The sequence below is a fragment of the Medicago truncatula genome, chromosome 6 (assembly GCF_003473485.1).
Source record: "Medicago truncatula cultivar Jemalong A17 chromosome 6, MtrunA17r5.0-ANR, whole genome shotgun sequence".
Classification (NCBI taxonomy): Eukaryota; Viridiplantae; Streptophyta; class Magnoliopsida; order Fabales; family Fabaceae; genus Medicago; species Medicago truncatula.
Window position 1 is genome coordinate 12,613,220 of NC_053047.1, and position 19,906 is coordinate 12,633,125.

The following is a 19,906-nucleotide window of genomic DNA, read 5'->3' on the forward strand; positions in this document are numbered from 1 at the left end:
GAGGTAATATTGTACTTGGTGTTGCATAATTGATTGATCATTGCAACCCTTTTCTAAACAAAATAAAGAGAAATGAGACCATCTCTAATGGTAGTATCTATCTCCATAAGACTTGGTACTTAATAGGTACTACTCTTGGGGGAAATGTTTTTTGAGTACTTAATGGATTGAAGGTCTCAATTAAGACCTTACTTTATATGCATGTCCCACATATCTTTAATATTAAAAAATAGAATGTAATGATATATATCCTGTTTAAGAAATTCGTGTGAGATGCTGGATTGAAAGAATTGAGTGCTTATTAAAGACTACAATAACAACCAAGCCTTATCCCACTAAGTGGGGGTCGGCTACATGGATCAAATGACGTCATAATGTTCTATTAAAAATCATATTTGAATCGGTGCTTATTAAAGACTACTGTTAAAAAATTATAAATGACTGATATGTACACATGAGATTTGTTTAAGTAGTTGATATCAAAGTTTTGACGTCAAATACAATGTCTTTTAATTTTTGTGTATTTTTGAAATATGTGTAACCAATAGAAGATAAAAAGTAAGAGAGAGATATAGATAAATTTATAAAATGTCACAAATGGTGTCTATATTTTGATGTTTAAATTACACAACTGCAAAATAAATTGTTCCCAAAATATTTGTAAAGATGTCTTTTGGTGCAATTTTAATATTCATGTGAAACTTTGAATGATTGAAATAATGCTAGGTTCTTATGAGTTATAGAAACTTGTGAGACTTTGACCGTTGCTTTTCTGACATCCAATATGTCTTGGAAACACAAGCAAATGACTAAAAAACCTAGCGGTAGTTAACTCCTATCGGTTTTCTAGTTATAAGCTAGCGGTAGTTAACTACCGCTGGGGTATTTTAATATTTTACTTGTGTTTTTAGGAAGTTTATAATGTTAAAAAAGCAATTATCAACTTGTGATCATTTACTTAGATGATAGATTGAGATTGAGAGCTAATTTGGTGATGCAGTTTGATTGATAAATCGTCCAAAGAAACATGCTAGTTTTACTTTTTTTTAACTCTAATTACTTTTGATTAATTGAAAATAATTGTTTCCAAGTTTTTGATTTGGACATTCACATCAAGATATGGTACATATAGTAAAAGTTTGATTATGAGCGATTGTGTCAATGTAATTTTGTTTGTTAATTCAACTGTCGACATCTTAAAGATATTCAAGGATAGAGTATATGATATGATACATGAAATTAATGAGTCATGCTTCAAATAATTCTAAGATACTTCCAACCAAACCAGAGTTAGTCTAGGTTAATTACTAGATAATTTAATATCATTGTGAAAGTAACTCTACAAAATGAGTCTTATAAAGTCAAAACATTATAAACTAATACATCCTATGTTATGAAGCCACATGTATAACACCTCTAAATTTCATTGAAAGGTTGAAATTTGCCTCCATCAAATCTATGAAAATTAATATTAATAATCCACCTTTGACTTAGGGTTTGTCTTTGAAAATGACCATTAGTAATAATATCACATGTTCACATGTGGATTTTGAAATCAAGACATTACATGAGAGTTGGGACAGCTTAACCAAACCAACAAAGTTATCATTTTCAGGAACCAATTAACTTCAATCGTTGTATGTACCTACATAAACAAAATAAGAAGTTAAAACATTCACAAGAACCAGACATGTCTTGTGAGTTGTGACTTGTGACCATGTGGAACATGTCTTGCATATTTTTAGTATATAACTGTAGTAGACAACTAGACATGACCCTTGGTCATATATTATTTGGAAAAAATTGAAGTCAAAGAAAACTAAATCGTATTATATATAGTTTTGGATAAACTAAAGTATCAAACGTACAACTCTTCTCGACTCTCAAGGTCCTATATTCGATTCTTAGAAAAATATTAAATGTAAAACTGTTGAGGTTAATCAATTAAAGAACCTAATGTTGATTTAAGTGGTTGATTTCTCACAATATTTATTTGGTAATGATCTGTATATTAAAGACCTACCTCAAAAAAATAAAAATAAAATTATATATTAGATGACATTGTATGTGTTTGATCTGCTTGTGCTATTACATGATTTTTTCTGGGGCAAGATTGTTGGGGTTGAGAAAAGGGCATGTGAGAGGGACGAAACTCACTCCTAAGCTACCTTGTTGTCATACATGTAGAAACCTTAGGTTAGGACGTTGATAAAAAATAAAAAAATAAAAAAAAACTCTTTTTTTTAAAGAAGTTAAAATAGTCCATCGAAAAAATCAAATTTTAGATTCTAAGAGGAGCATAGTCCAAGATCCTAACCCAACACCACCACATTGTCATACAAAGGAGAATCAAAATTGACAAAAATATCTGAACTCATAATTATGAGTGAGGACTCATTTTAGTCCCTCGTAATTTTCTAACGATCCAAATCAATTTCTAACAAATCCTTTTCATGAAAATTTGATAATGGTGCTTATGTTGGTCCGAAGAGATCCGGGCCGTTCATTTTACATGATCGACATCTAATCCAAAGTTGAATTTCTACAAATAACTTAAATTAAAAAGAGAAAATAAAAGGAAAAAAAAATTATCCGTGAGGGAATTTGATCACCTACTATTACATGATTGCAACCATGTAATTTTTGAAAGTGAAGAGAGATAAACTGAAAGTTTAAAATGAGAATGAGAAAGAGAGAGGGAAATGATGAGAGAGATAAACATAAAATGTAGTTGCGAGGGCAGGAAAGAATGGAAATAGAGGATCCAAATCCATACAATTAGCAATTGCATTATATTTCATTTTTGAAGTGTAGTAGGAAGGATAGTAGAGAACGGTAGTAGAGGATCCAAATCCGTGCAATTAGCAATTGCATTATATTTCATTTTTGAAGGAATGTTGTCTAATGTAGGAAGCAGATCCTCTCTTGCCTCTCATGCCTTTTGTCCTGCTCTTGATCTGAACCATCCATCAATTAATTTGTGTTGTTGATTGCTCATAGTTGACTGAAATTAATGGTCCAGATCGCGCATCACCGTCATGCGGCAGCAGAGAATCCGGGTCCGTCTAATGTAATAGTATGCACTTTGTATATCTAACCAAACAAAAATCTTACAAGTTTCAAATTACAATACATTTGAGCATCAATAGGACCAGATACGTAACAGAATTCACGGAAGTTGTCACCAATTTCTCTTTACTTTCATGTACAAGTACATCTCTAAGTTTAAGCTAAACCACACAATACATCTCAGTACAAACAAGTATGAATCAACTTTTTGGTTGGTAAACTAGGTATCTTTGACGTACAAATGTAAATGCCAATTCTTCGAGATAATTGAGATCCATTTAAAGAACTGACTACTTCCAACACATGTTTTTCCATGCGTATCGACCAAAGATCGAACTTTGAATCAAATGGTGAAACGATTCAAGCCTCTACCATTTGTGTCACACAATGTTGGCAATATAAATCACTTAAAACGCGTATTTCGTTCGATTAATCATGGTGGTGAAAAATAAACTAAATCTATTGGGTGAGTATTTGCCTCTTACCTAATACTCGAACTTCTCGAATTAGCCCTACAACTACTAGTCATGGGGATAAATCCTTGACATGGATTTAAATTGCGGTCTACAACCGCAGTTGCAATATAAATGATTCTGAATTTTCCGCAATAGTAACACAACTGCAATTTCAACCGTATCGACCATGTTTTTCGACAAATTAAAATCATCATCCCGGATAATACAATACACATGTATATCATGCATGCTATGTAGTATGCTAGTAGCAATTCTTGATTTTCATGTGTTTCCTTTGAGCTGCTTATGTAACTGTTTCTTCCCTTAAAAGTGCCTCAAAAGTATCCCAAAATGAAGGGAAAATAATACACAAAAATTTAAACCAAAATTAATCAAGATTGAGGACAAAAAGAAAAACACTAATTACATGTACATTTTCTATGTTGGTAGAAAGAAGTATGATAATTCTCTATGGTTTCCCCTTTGAGTTGTGTAATTCAATACCATTATGCTCCCTTGAAGGACCTGAAGGTGGCCTTGACATTGCTTTTGGCTTTGAGTCTAAGAAACTTTGATGTAAACCTTGAGACTTAGCCTTCACATATAAAGCTTGAGTGTGTCTAGCACAATTGCTAGGACCAACAAAATATATAAGCAAAAAAAGTAGAATTAGCAATACATGAAGATACTTCCTACCCATTTAGCACAACTAATGGCTTGTTTGGATTGGTGTCTGGTGATATATTCTTGCGTCCTTATGCAAGTTCAAAGTGATTTTAAGAAGCTGGTATTCCTAGTTTCACTGCAAATGCAGATTGTTGCCAAGTGAGCAAGCCTTTTACCCTAAGAAAATACCACAAGAAGAGAAAGATAGGATGAAGAGAAAAAAAGTGAGAGAAAGAGAGAGAAGAGGGTTGTGTGAAAAGAACAATGAATGATGCAAAGTAGAAGTTATAGGGTGCTTTTTAGGGGTAAGAGTGAGTGACTTAATTTTTGTGACAGTTATAAATTATTGGAAGAATTTAAAGGATACCGGTAATGAAGGAAGAGTGTATGCGGAACACACGGGGAAAATAAATGCAAGATCATGCGATTTAAGATTTGGAGGTAGGAATCAAATTTGTGTGTAATGTTTTTTTTTGGCTTCTACCATTAAATGAGACAACATGAGTCAATAGTTCTTTTGTCTATAGAGACAAGGAAAGCCTGTTTAAGAGGACTTAAATGGGTCATTAGGATAATGATTTTATGCACTTAGGGTACCCTAATTTCAATCTTGGTGTTTTGGATATTTATTTTCGTCTATAGATGAAGTGGTAATGACCACCGAAGCTTATACATGCGTTACAAGATCTCACGTTTAAACTCGGATGAAGGTGTTCAACCTAACGATTTTGACATTGTCAGTTGAGATACTGGTAGGTTTTACGGGCGGTATTTTAAATTTTAATTGATCATCACATTATATAAAAACTATGATTTTTAATATCTCAAAATAATTACATATTGTCTCTTATTATCATTTGCAAGTTTTTTTTTTTGGCACAAGGATTCTCAATTGAGGAAGAATCGCAAACCAAAAAAGTTCATCATTTATCACTATTTGTGTTTTAAAGTTGTTGAAAGACTATTAACGATGAATTTCTAATATCATTGATAAACCGACATGCCTTGAACGAGTCACAGACGATCAAGATTTTCTTCAATTAGAATATGTTTAATCTATGTCGTCATAAGTCATCATTATATAAAGATAAGAAGGTCCAAATTTCAAACACATTATTTTAGATATTTCAACTATATGGTATCAATTTTCAAGCATTAGAGAGTGTCTTCGGTTGAAATTTGGGGCCTAACTCATCCTTACAAAATCAGCTTGTAAGATGAGGAGTGTCTCAATCTTATCAATAGTCTCATCTATCTGATGTGGGACTTAGGTTTTTCCCAATACATCCTTTCACGCCCAACACTCTTTGGGCTTGTGCGTGAATAGGTAGGTGGCCCTTGAATTCGACATGCTCTGATATCATGCTGAAATTTGGGGCCTAACTTATCCTTACAAAACCGACTTGTAAGGTGATGAGTGTCTCACTGTTATCAAGAGTTTCATCTATCCGATGTGTAATTTGGATTTTTCCCAATAACTTCATAGTCATAAAAGTGATGATGAATACACATAGCAGACAAGAGGATATTGCCAAGTTAATGAGTTAGAAATTAGAAAATGAAGAAAAAGGAGAGAAATTGTACCTTCTTATTTAAAATATTTGTTGTGCAATAGTATCTTGAGAGCAAAAAATGGAAGTTGTCGTTTGGTTAGGTGAGTTTGTGGGCCAGCATGGAAAATAATGGATGAGTAAAGAAAGTCTAAAACTATAGTGCAAAGTCTTACTGCAAGATTGAAATTTATTACTATATTAAAAGCTCTGTGCACTCTAGATAAAATGCTCTTTTTATGCTCAACTATAATCCAATTTACTATCTATAAACATCAAGATTGGTCTAACTGACAAACAACGTAAGATTTAGTGAAAATTTCGTACTCATAGTATGATAAAAATAATGATGTCTGTGAACAAATTATGAATTCTAATTAGTTAAGTTAATTTAACTTTCATAAATTCATAACTCATTTAGGCTAACCTAGTTGGTTTTAACCGTGATCTTAAAATGTACTTCTCTTAGAGTCTAATGTTTGATTCTCCAAATCATCATGTTATTAGTGATTGGATTGAATGAGATTGTCCAATTTTTAAACTCGTTATTATTTTTTATAATCAAAACATGCCCTAACATCTAGATTGTACGATTCACACGGGGTTGCAATGGATGGTTATGCTTCAATGATAATGTGATTTTTGCTCTTAATTCTAAAGGAGTCGTAGATTATTTTAAGTCAAAAATAGTTGATTATAGTGAATTTGGTTGATTATGTCTGCTTGTAGGCAGTTGTTTATCGATAGTTTTCAGAATTCTCATGTTCAATTCAATATGAGGCAAGCTAATGAAGTGGCTCATGAATTAGCACATGTAGCCTCATCTCATGCTAGCTTCCATGTCTATGATGATGTACCGTCATGTATCCAATGTTTGATTACAAATCCAAATCTAATATTTATATGTATTTTTTAACAAATAATATTTTGTGACACTATGATATGTTTAAATCATTTTGTATGTTGTATATTTACTTAGTGTATGTTTGGTTGTTCCCCTTTTAGAGGGATCAAAATTGATTTTGAAGGTGTAAAATTGATTCTAACATGTTTGATTAGTGTCATGCAGAGTTGATTCACCTTTCAGAAATGATTTTATTTGAAGCTGAAATTTGCAGCTTTTGATTTTAGAATTGATTTTCATACAAAAATTTACAGATCAACTAACTTTTACATATTCAAATACAAATAACTTACAATTATAATTACTTTTAACCAAATCAATTCCACAAAATCAATTCTATCAAAACCTATTATCTCTGACGCACAACCAAACAAACCCTAAGGTGTTAAAAAGAAAGAGCATATTTTGAAATAAATGGTGAGAAAGGAGATGGGGGGAAACATTCCCATTATATTAATATTAAAACTACTTTATACATTAAAATTGAAAGCTTGAATCCAACCCTACTACTCGGTCCACACATAACAACAGAGAATTGATGAATGAGGCGTGTACTGCATGAGTGAGTGGATAGACCATATAACGTAAGGTTTTCATGACATAATTAATAGTTGGGTATAGTAGATAGGGTCCCATGAAATTACATATCTAACATTTTTATTTTATTGTATTTTTGGTGAAATCATATCTAACACTTTGAGACATGTAAATTTGGTCCCCACGTTGTGTATGGACATTGAGACAGATATGATTGATGCATGAGAGGATAGGTTAGATTTTATGTTGTAAATGTAGGAAAAATCTATGTTCTAGTTTATGGAAGAATGGAAACAAAGTTGAACTCAAAGTTCAAACATTGAAGTGGTAAGAACACGTGAAGTGTAACTATCTAGAGTGTTAGTTTATTAAGTACTTTGGCTTTTGTAAAAAAAAAAAAAGAAAAGAAACTTAGGTCTTTCTTTCTTCTATGCAATTTCTTTCATTGCACCATTAATTCAAGAATGATTAAACCTCCAAAATTCTTGATCTTTGTAAGATTACGAATTTTTAATTTAATCCATACAAAAAAATTAATTCAATTTTAATTCTTAGTTTTATTAATTTTTATAAAAATATAAAATAAAATTTGTTTAGTCTTCTGCATTTATTCTCTATAAAAGCTAAATAACAACTAAAATTGAATATAGTTTTTGTAGGAATTAAATTTAAAAATTCATAAAGACCAAAAACTACATGTCTAGAACCACAGAATGAATAAGAGAGTTTCTAATTTGTAGGGGTGGGTATGGTTTGGTTCGGGATGAAAACTTAACCGAACTAAACTGAACTGTTTGCGAAATTCAAAATAACTAAACCAAATCAAATTGTTTACATTTTGAATCGAACTGAACTGTTTTAAACTGAACCGAATTGTAATTATTGGCACCATTGAAAAAATATATATAAAAACAAACAAAATTAAATTTTAGAACTTTTAAAACAAAACCGAACTGTTTTGAACCGAACCAAACTGTTTCGAACAAAATTGAACTGAACCGAACCGAATTGTTTAGTTCAGTTTCAGAATTGTTAGTAATGGTTCGGTTTCTTTCTTAGTTCAGTTCAACTTTTTTGCCCACCCCTACTAATTTCACCATACTTGTTTCTAGCGCGTCCTATGACATTTTAGATTATATAATCTGAGTGGTACGTAAAAACATTAAAAGAAAACTCTTTATAAACCCTCCATTGTTTAGATTCTAGAATCAGAAATCGAACAAGCGAGAAGTTTGGGAAGGTGAGAAAACAAATATACATTTGAAGAAAAGGCAGACCGTTTTGAAGGAAGTGTTTGTTTGAGTGTATAGATCAACATTTTGAAGGAACAAAGGCACTAAGGCAGACCATCGGATTGTTATGTTTTTTTTTTAGTCAGGTAGTCTAGTGGCTAGAATTCACCTTATAAGGTGAATAAGTGGCGTGTCCGGGGTTCGAATTCCGACCCCTGCATATAATAATGCATTGTCCTACCAACTGAGCTATGCTCACGAGACCAGATTGTTATGTTTCTAATTAATCTCATTCTTGTAAAAACGAGCATATTATAATGACCATACTAACAATATACATTTGGACCGTCGTACACTCAATGCCTCTAGTTTAGAGATATTAATTATTAATGGTAAAATAGTACGAGGACATTTTGGCATATTAGGAACACACTCTGTAAATCACACAAGGACTCATGTGAATCATACAATAATTGGCAAAACCATATGCATATGCATGCAATGTACCAACAATAGTCATATTTGTGCCCTAAAGGAATATTTCTCAAGACTATGACTAGAAGACTTGCATCACTAAAGAAATGTTGCTCACTTCAAAAGTTCTTACAAGGCTTGCTAAAATTCTCAAATAACAAAATGCATTGTGCAACCTATCAAGTTTTGAGAATATGTTCGAAGAGCCAAGGAACGTGTTTTAACTTCTATGCTCTTTCTTTTGAAAGTTACTTACTTGAATTTTGAACTTCAGTTTTATATTATCTTATAGAGAGATAAACACTTGTATTTCACAAACTTTTATAAATCTTATCCCCTTTGTCGTCGGTCTTTGGTCGACGGTGTCCTTTAGGTCTGTAAAGGGCCGTGCAGTTGTGGTGGATCCAGTCTCTGGATGATTTAAGATTTTTCTCTTCCATGTAGAAAGACGGTGGACCGTCATAATATTCCTAAAAGCCTAAGAGACCCTCAGAAGCACTCTTAGGCCCTCTTTAAGGCCTCAACGCCCTTATTAAAGCCTAAAACGCTCTTCAGATGAGCTTTTAGGCCCAAAACGCGTTCCCTTCAGGACGGCGCCTTAGGCTGCTTCTAGAAGCCGCCTAATTACCTAAATAACCTCATTACCTGCTGACCAAGTAACCATAAATCAGGCCCATATATGGCTATAAATACAACCCTTGAGAGCCTTCTCAAGCATGAGCAATACAATACAAACCCTAATACGATTATTGTACTTTTAGCTAGTACAGTTGGTACAGTGGTCCTGAGGGTGGCGCTGGTAAGGTGTTCGGGGCAGTGCTTGTGGTGGTTGAGCTTGTGGCTTGTTTTGATTTGTTTTTGTTCGAGCTGGTTTGATTTGCGCCACTGTTCCACCTTTTCTCCGTCTTCGAATTTGGCATCGGGATAATGGTGGGCCGAGTTTGGACAAGTTTAGGTGTCTTCTCTGGTGGGTCGTGAGTTGATGGGTGCCTTATTAATTTGTGTCAGAGTCTGATGGTCCGATCACTTTTGATTCGAGATCGGGGACTACTTTTTTTATGCAAGTTCTTTTAGACTTTTTTGGTGACTCCTCTGACTTATCGGAAGTTGAGTGGTGGGCGATTCTGATCGTTTGATGCAACTTATCATCATCGACTGCTTTTTTTATCTCCGTTGGTGGTGTTGAAAAATTGATTGTTGTTAATTTTTTGGTGTATTTTTATTTTCTTTTCGGTGTAATACTTGGGATCTAATCCCCTATTTATAATATATTTTGCAATTAAAAAAAAAGAAAAATAACTTCCCCTAATAATGACGTGATTTTTAAAGGTTTGAGTGTACCTTGACAGTTGTTGGTCATTGAGACCATTTAGTAGAAATTCTTCGGATTAAAAGGATTGAATTAGTTATCAGATTAACTTTGAACTAGTATAAATTTTCTATGCTTGTCTTTTTTTCCCTTAATTAGTAGAAAATCCAAATCAAGTCCTCTTTTTTTTTTTTTTTTTTTGGTTACAGGTCCTCTTTCTTTTGTTTTTCACTACGTTAATTTATATTTTCTCTCTTTTTAATTTAATAATCCCCTCCCAATTTTCTCTAAACCTCATGGTGATGTGACATAATTATTGACATTAGACTCAAAATTATCCAATAAATGAGAGAGAAAGAGAGAGTTGTAATTCAAGTTTTCAACTTTTTGATGTTTTTAATTTTTAATTTTAAAGAAAAGCCATGTTGACCATGAGAGTAGAGTTAGATACCGCATCAATAAATAATGTCACCCTGCATCAATAAACAGTGTCATCACATAAATTTAATATTGACACAATACAATAACCGTCTTTCTGCTAGTGCTTACAATTTCATGAAGTTAATTTAAAATGCATTTTTGTAGATAAAACTAGTGAAAGTTAAATTATATTTTTATTTTGGTTGAATCAAGGGGGATATGCTTCTTAGAATCTTTCAAACATTCCAACTAGGTTGGCACCTCTGAAAATCCATGTTCTCTGTTGCCGACTTCATAAAATATTAAAAAGAGGAAAAGTGTGTACACAGGAGAGGGACCTGACCCTCAAAGCAAAAAGAAAAAAAAATCGGGGAAATCGATAGATAGGCCAACCAAAATGGTATATAGAGAAAGGCTCAAGAAACTGACCACCAACACATTGAATCGAGTGTCCATGATTCACAGGTTTATCAGCACAATCATCACTGCCTTCACGAAAAATATAACTTAAATATTTTTCTTAAATTAAGGCTGTGTTTGGTAACACAAAAAAGTTAGCTTATAGCTTGTTGGATTAGCTTATAAATTTGTTAGATGAAAACGTGGCGTGTTTGGTAACAAACTTTTTTCATGAGCTTATAGCGTTTTTTGAAAAGCTATTTCAAGTAGCTTTTTAGCTTATAGCTGGTAGCTTTTTATATTTTCTTCCAACTTTAACCCTATTAATTTAAATTAATTATTTTTTAATTAAACAACTATCCATATTCATCTTTATAACTGCCCCATTTTGTCCCTTAAAAAAAATGCCACGTTGTTTTTTTTTAAGGAGTACTATATATATATATATATATATTTTTTTTTTTTTTAAGGAAATGCTTTATATTTTGCTATAACTAACCTGCCGTACACCACAAAAAAAATAACTAGCCTATTTTTTTTTAAAGGAAAAAATAACTAATCTATTGTACGTTGTAAAATTTTATATATTCTAGCTCACATTTTGTTTCCACCTTTCTCTTATTTTTAGGATTCATAAAGCAGAGATTAAAATGGTCGGTGAATATTTTTTTAGGGTTAAAGGTCGAAGAATTTTTTTATGGAGACTAAGACCAAAAGTTTGAATATTTATAGGGACCAAAAACATATTTAACTATAATTAAAAATATTAAAAAATAAATACATTACAAAAAAAAATGTGTGTGTCTATATGTATATTAAAAAAAAAAAAACATGTTCTTTTATGTCATTTTATACTTATCAGCCACTTCAACAACTAATTTTACCAAACACATTATTTTTAATAAACAAGTTTTTCAGCTATAAACTATCAGCTATCAATCATCAGCTATCAGCTTACTTATCAGCTATCAACTAGCTTATAGCTTATTTTTATCAAACAGAGCCTTTTAGATTTTTCTCTAATTTCTTAAATGTTTTTATTTTATTTGGACTCTTAATTTTTTTCCCTTGCACTTTAGTCACTTAGCTTACAAACATTATTTAAGTTACCAACTTTATACACTTTAGCCATTCATCAAAGACCAACATATCTTTTTTTTTTGAGGGAAGATCAACATATCTTTCAAATGGTTAAAATGTTCAAATAATATACGTATAGCTTGAAGAAATTAAAAACTTTTTTTGAAATATTCATAACGTTATCGATCTATTTAAAATATAATTTGACGAAATTAATAACCTTTTTGAAGTATTTATAACAACATCGACCTATTTAAAGTATAATTTGACAAAATTAAAAATCTTTTTAAAATATTCATAAAATCATCGACCTATCTAAAACGCTCTATAAAAGAAGGTTTACTCCAAACAAAAAAAATTAAGTGACTAAAACTAAAGATAACTTTTTTTATCCCATCAATTGGCAAGTAACTATATTAATCCGAAGTTTGATTGTAAGATAAATATACCGACGTAAATCCTCTGATCAAGAGATCCAATTGAGGTGGTGTTAGCAGCAAGTCCTCGAGTGAAGTAAGCATCAGTGGCACAACAGCAAACCACCATCAGTCGTCACCACCACCAACATCAAATTAGGGTTTCTCCGATTTCCCAAATTTTCAAATTAGGGTTTCTACTCGCCATGGCAGATGGCTACTGGAACCGCCAGCAGTCTCTTCTCCCCCATTCCGGCCTGCACAAACGTCCCCGCCCTGACTACGGTTCGTTTCCCCCTTTTCTTCCCAATCAATCAATTTCATGCTTAATTGTTGTTTGTTTCGTGCAATTTATTATCTTTCTCTTTCATCATGATTATTGTTGCTATTTTTGATGCAAATTCATGGAGGTGTGTGAATAATTCGATGCTTCAAGAGTCTTGCTTTTTGTTTGTTTTTTTTTTACTGAATTTTGGTTTAGGGTATGTTTGGATTAGTGGGTTTAATGGAAGTGAATTATTATGTTGTTGATGATGATGCAAATTAATGTGCCGAAATAATTTGATGCCTCAATCTGCTGTTGTTGTTTTGAATGAAGATTTTTTGTTTGAAATTTGGGTTTAAGGCATGTTTGGATTCATTGGTTTAGTGGAGATGAAGTATTATAAGGCTCTGGGGCACTCTTGAAGCATTCTATATTATGAAAATATTCTTTAAAAACGTCAAATAATTCAATTTTCAATGCATTTAATACACAAATTTTCATAGAAACTTACCTTTAAAGGTGTTTAAAGAGTGCCCCGGGGCACTCATTAGCATTTTCCATATTACCTTTAAAGGTGTTAATAATTTTATTTTGGATATATTTAGCTGTCACTAACGCCAATTCCATTTTTAAAATTGAGGAAATTGATTACTTTACCGTTGAACACTAGGGTTTAATGTTGTGGCGTTAGATCTTATTATCCTAACTGTGGTACATGATTCTTCTTTTTGTTTGTTTTTTGATTAAATTTTGCTTTAGGGTCTGTATGGATTGATGGGTTTAGAGGAAGTGGTATGTTGAGTGGAATGAAATGTTACCCTAAGATGTTCTTAGGAGATTGGTGATTCCCTTTTTTGGCTTGATTTGGGATAATAAGATCTAAGATGCTTAATTTTGCATTAGGGAATGTTTGGATTGAAGGGTTTAGAGAAAATGAAATGCTGAGTGGATATGAAATGTTATACTAAGCTTTTTTACCCTAAAATGTTCTTAGGAGATTGCTAATCCTCATTTTGTGGATAGATTTAGCTGTCACTAACACCATAGTTTTGATTGTTTATACATATGTTTGACATTTGTGCTGCAATGATTTTGGAATTATCATTTGGTGATTTTGTTTGAGAGAAGCAATGTTTCCAACTGTTTTATAAGCCTAAATTAAGGAAGCTGATTACTTCAACTTTTAATGCTAGGGTTTAGTGTTTTGGTGTTAGATCTTATTATCCTAATAATCATGGTAGCTAAAATCGTGATCGATGTATGATCTTAAATTCTTACAATCTTTCACATTGCAAAAGACCGTGATCACAAGCATGGTTGTTGGGATTGCGTGACCAATTTTATCGAATATCGGCCATGGCGGAAATCCGTGCCGGTTTTTGGGCTCTCCACCATGCCTAATTTTTTCCTATATGACGGGATCCACCATAATCCAATATGACAATAAAACCTGTGAAATTGTCATGTGCGTGACAAGCAAATTATGGCTGAGAGCCATACTGTGTGTGACAGATTGTTGGTTGAGGTGGCGCGACAAGCAAACATGTGAAATTGTAGGCACGACACCCTTCTCTTGCGCCGTTCATGAAGGTTTGATACCCGCCATGGCTCGATTCTGTCCATCACAATAATTGTTTCCGGGTCCAGCCTGTGACCTGCTTCCTTGAAAGCGGCAGCTTGGCATTAAGAAACCCTAAAAAGGGACATTATGATACGTTGCTGTTTCACTTTGTTTTTTTGGTTTTTCATTTTCCACTTTGCTTTTTCCTCTATTCGAGACAATACAACAACAAACAACAACAACCAAGCCTTTTCTCACTAAGTGGGGTCGGCTACATGGATCAGATTATGCCATAATGTTCTATTATGAATCACATTTCGATCCAACTCATTAATTTCTAAACTTTCCTAATATTTTATATTATAGTTTTTGTAGGTCTTCCTATGCCTCTAGTGATCTGACTATCCTATACCTGATTTGCTCTCCTTATTACGGAATTTATAGTTCTTTTCTCTACGTGCCGAAACCCCGTAAGCCTATTTTCCACCATCTTTTCTACTATAGGTCGTACCTCAATTCTCTCTCTAATATTGTCATTTCTAATTCTATATCATCTTGTCTTGCCACACATCCAACACAACATTCTCATCTCTGCTATGCTTAGTTTATTCTCGTGTTAGTTCTTCGCTGCCCAACACTTCGTTCCATACATCATCACTGGTCTTACCTCTGTTCGATAAAATTTCCCTTTCAACTTAGTGGTACTTTCGTATCACTTAAAACACTCGAGGCTCCTCTCCATTTCAACCACCTAGAAATTACATTTGATATATATGTTCTTTTTGGTTTTACATACAATAACTGTTGAAATTTGGGGCCTAACTCATCCTTACAAAACCGGTTTGTAAGGTTAGGAGTGTCTCCTCTTTATAAACTCTTCTCAAGAGTGCTATCTATCCGATGTGGGACTAAGTCCACCCCGTCAAAGCCAACACAATGAAGGTATTGGAGGCTGCAATGAAGGCAAACCAAAGGCCGCAATTTAGGTGACTAGGGGCGGACCAGAATAAAGGCGGAATTTCCAACAACTTTGCTTCCCCCTTTATTTTTTAATAATAATAATAATAATAATAATAACAACCACAACAACAACAATAACAACAACAACAACATTAAAAGGAGATATATTATGCTATATTATTTTTCAATTAATAGGTATAAAATTATTTGTTTATTTTTTTTAAAACAACCAACCAGCAATCAGTCACCACCTCCCAGCTAGGGTTTCTTCTGTTTTTCGATTCTATCTCCTTTAATTAGGGTTTCTCGTTCGCCTTTCACCTTACCATGGCAGACAGATCCTGGAATCGGAAGCGAACACTTCGCCCTCTCTCCAGAGTTCCGAAACGACCGCTTTCCAGAACACTTCCCCCTCTCTCCTTCCTTCAGAAACGACCGCTTTCCGGAACACTTCCCCCTCTCTCCAGCCTTCCGAAACGACCGCTTTCTGCACACAGTTAGTTTCCCCTTTTCTTCTGGATCAATTTATTTCATGCTTAAATATTTATTGATTTGTTCAATACGTCATCTTGTTCTCTCATTTTTTTTTTTTTTTTTTTGTTGTTGTTGTGGTTGTGTGTTTAATGCAAATAAATGGAAATGGCCAAATAAGTCTATGCGTCACTTTCTTCTTGTTTTGATTTAAGATTTTTGCTTTATGTTTGCTTTTTGATGAAGTCTTGCTTTATCTCGATCACGTTGATTTATGATTCTTGCTTTATGTTTGTCTTTTTGGTTAAATCTTTCTTTATCTCGATCACAAGAAAAGATATCAATCTCACGTGTTATTCACCCTCAACTCTGGAGAAGCGGTGAAAAGATCTCTAGATGGGTCGGCGGGGTTGTGCGACGTTCAAGATCACAAGATTGTAGAAACGACGCTCTTCTCCGCACAAGTCGTGAAGGTTTTTTTACTCATGGTGCTGGCAGCCATGGTTGAAAATCTTTGAAAACCCTATAGAACGAGGGTTTTACCACTTGACCCGACCCGGAAAACTAAGGCTCATTAGCCAAAACCCTTAAAATGAGTGGTAGGCACAGTAACCTGGTTCACTAAAAGGGTTATATGTCATGTGACCCGATCCGGAGACTAAGTCCCAAATGGTAAAAACCCTAAAATAAGTTGCATCGCAGCCTTCACGTCGCTTTCTTTTTCATTTTTTTAAATACTCTTGTTCTTTTTCATACTTTTATTCTTTTTTATAGTAAGAATTATATTTTAATTCTTTCTTAAAAATTCCCAATCGCCTTAATTATGACATGTAATTATGATATATAAATAATCAAATATAATTGTCTGGTGTGATCTTCCAATCCATGCTACAATCACAATTTACTATTTGCCTATGCCCAAATGATCTTAAGTGGGATCTCGAGTTTGACAACCATGGTCAGGGTTACGTGTACCTGAGTTCGACTTTAATCGGTTATCCGAGTTCAATTTCGACTGCTGCACCCGTCTTATGATCCGACTGCTGCAACTATTTGAGTTCGAATGTATGATTTAGACCTATTCTTTCTGTCGCTCGGCCAGGTGCCACTGTTCTGTGATCTACTGATTTCTCTGCTGCAACAACCCTATGAGCATATATAACAATAGCATGGGTTCTCTCTGCCTCCTATGCTGAGAGTATTTTGATTCTCTCTATCCTTGTTCTTTGCTGGTCACTGCTTCACCTCTTCAGGAGGCTTTTTTATGTGTCTGGCATGATACTCTCCGGATGCTGCTTCATCTTTTTGAATGTATTTTTTTCCCCCAAAACATGTCAACCAAATTGGGTTGGGTGCTTTTGAAACTTACTTGATGGGCTTTGTTGAAATACACCAACCCTTTGATCCTATGCTTCTCTGTTAATTAACTGATCTATTGGTTAATTGTCACAATAATCACTATTAATATAAAATAACTAAATTGTGTATCATAAAATAACCACAGTTACATACCTACATTCTCACTTGAACTTTATATTTGATGTTTATCAGTCTATGGATATGAATGATATACACTGTATAAGATATGGCACGAATGTGAGTTCTAGTTCTGTGTTCTGCACTTTTGATAAAAAAAAGATATGCATATATTTTTTTTGTCTATTGTTATCCAGCTTCAGTGCTCTTTGCCAGAGATGCTAATGGTCATTATTTACAATTTTATTACAGAAATGCCAGCTTCTGGTCTTCCTTCAGGCAATGAGATGCATTATCTTTCTCGTGAAGAGGACCGTTCTGGTCACCCAATGGTCAAGGACTCAAAAACAATTGGATCTGCGTATGATCGCTACCTTCAGGGGGTAACACTTCATCCTTTTATGCTTGCGTAATTATATTACTATTATTTTTTTGGGTATTTTCACTGCTTGTTAGCTGAAAGCATCCATCTTGTTTGGTTTTATAGCAAGTTCCTTCATTTACTTCTGGGGAAGCCAGTACAGTTGGTGCTCTTGGATTGCAAAGAGGTATTGGTGGATTACCGAACCATTCACTAAGCGATCCTTCTGCCATGATAGGGCGTCATGGGGGTGGTGGTCCTGATCTTGCACCAAATGGACGGGGTATGAATTATGGTTTTCAACCACCGATGGATCCAGTTTCCAGGCATGGACCTGAGCCAGCACTTCTACCCCCAGATGCTTCACCAACTCTATATATTGAAGGTCTGCCTTCTGATTGTACAAGAAGAGAAGTGGCTCGTATCCTTTTTGTTATGATGCAATGCTTTGGAATTTTTTCATTTTCTCTTTCATCCATGTGTCTTGAGCTTTGTTTATTTTAATTCTGTTATACATATTCCTTAACGTCGTCTTTAGACATTTTCCGTCCGTTTGTTGGATATAGAGAAGTGAGACTTGTTAGCAAAGAAGCTAAACATGTAAGTCTATCGTTTGTTAAAGTTGTCTTCTTATGTTGAAAGCTAAAATGTCCCCTTTATGCTAAAAAGCCTTTTTATTGCAGCGTGGAGATCCTCTGATCCTTTGTTTTGTGGACTTTGCAAATCCAGCTTGTGCAGCCACTGCTTTGAGTGCCTTGCAAGGTATTATTTCTATAACTACCTGCTTATAGATAGCAAGTCAGTTTATGATTCAAATAGCATGAAAATGACAGTAATCTGCGTCTAAAGGTAATTAGTTGTTGTTCAATAGAAATCTGTTACGATTCAAAGGAAATACATGTCATATATGTATTATTCTATTATTATTATGCAGATTTTGAGTATGGGTCAGAAGCGATATTTTGAGTCGCATCACATCGTTACATGTCATATATGTATTATTCTATTATTATTATTATGCAGATTTTCTTTCCATTTTCTCTTTCCGTACCAATAATTTCAACAAAATATTTTTGTCATTACTATCATTGATATCTTGAAATATCGATTTTCCATTTTACAACCATATAGTTACATCCTTGTTTTTACCCCCTTATATTCTGTGAATTTAAGTTCCCATTTTATAACAAAACAGATCGTCCATATTGGTGCAAACAAATTTGTTATTTAGTGATTAATGGAAATTCAGGTTCAGAAAACGAAAGATGATTCACTTTTACTGTTTAATCTACAATGGGAACCTCATCGTTCCAGACATGATATGCTTATTGCCCTGTACTGTGCTCCCATGGTTGGCAAAGCTAACAACCATATCCATTATTTTCATATTCATTCATAAAACTTATTTATGAGCTCGATGCTTAGTGACATTTTGAGATACTTACTCGTCTTATGCTAACTTTGTGGTTTGTACACAGGCTATAAAGTCGATGAAATCAATCCCGAGTCTAGTCATTTGCGGCTTCAGTTTTCTCGATATCCAGGTCCAAGAAGTGGAGGTGGTCCAAGAAGTAGTGGACCTCCCAGAGGTGGACATGGATCTCGTGGTAGGAGGTGACTCACATAGCCCAGTTAGGATTTACGCTCATAGGAAACGTGGATGGTCCGTTTTATGGGCTTGAATGTTCGCTGGTCATTTTACTACACAAACGCTTAATTTTATTTTACTTATGGCTACATTCCTTGTTTAGAGCCCTTGAGATGCACAAATTATTACCAGGCAGAGATCAAATAGCAATTTCGTTTTAGCAAAACTAGCAAAATGGAGATTTTTGGTTGTGTATTATTATTATTTGCTAAATTGAGTATGATCCTGAAGTTTAATTTATGTTAGAGTTTACTTTGTGCTGACCAATTGTATTGTTCAGTTATGATATTTTTTTGGTTTTTTTTTTCTTCCAATATTATCTATTTACTTGGTATGTGCTACAGAGATAATGTTGTAGGTTGAAGGACCTAGTTTATAGGGAACCATTGTCCCCTGAGAATCAGGATAGGGATTGCTTCGGGGTGCCAACCTAGTTGTGATGTCGACGTTTCTCCTCGATGCCTGTCCTTTCTCTTGGCTTATAAAAAAAAAAATTTCCACCGAGAATCTGAGATGTTGTTGATAAAGGATGATTGTGCAAGATGTTCTCGATTCATGTTGAGTTTAGTGGTTAATTGCATAGAAGAAATATGAATTTGTTCTTGATCCATACTCTGATTACAAGAAGAAACTCATTTTGTTACACTGAAAGC

At 33.8% G+C, this 19,906-nt stretch overlaps 1 protein-coding gene across 1 annotated transcript; it reads left to right on the forward strand.

Moving 5' to 3' along the window:
- The first annotated feature begins 12,538 nt into the window (after positions 1 to 12,538).
- Positions 12,539 to 19,520, forward strand: LOC25496067 (RNA-binding protein 1). Its single transcript, NM_001401707.1, has 6 exons — positions 12,539 to 12,796; positions 17,497 to 17,627; positions 17,732 to 18,026; positions 18,144 to 18,205; positions 18,289 to 18,367; positions 19,084 to 19,520. Exons 1-6 carry the CDS (start codon positions 12,718 to 12,720, stop codon positions 19,221 to 19,223), a joined length of 786 nt encoding a protein of 261 aa, NP_001388636.1. The 5' UTR covers positions 12,539 to 12,717; the 3' UTR covers positions 19,224 to 19,520.
- The last annotated feature ends 386 nt before the right edge of the window (positions 19,521 to 19,906 follow it).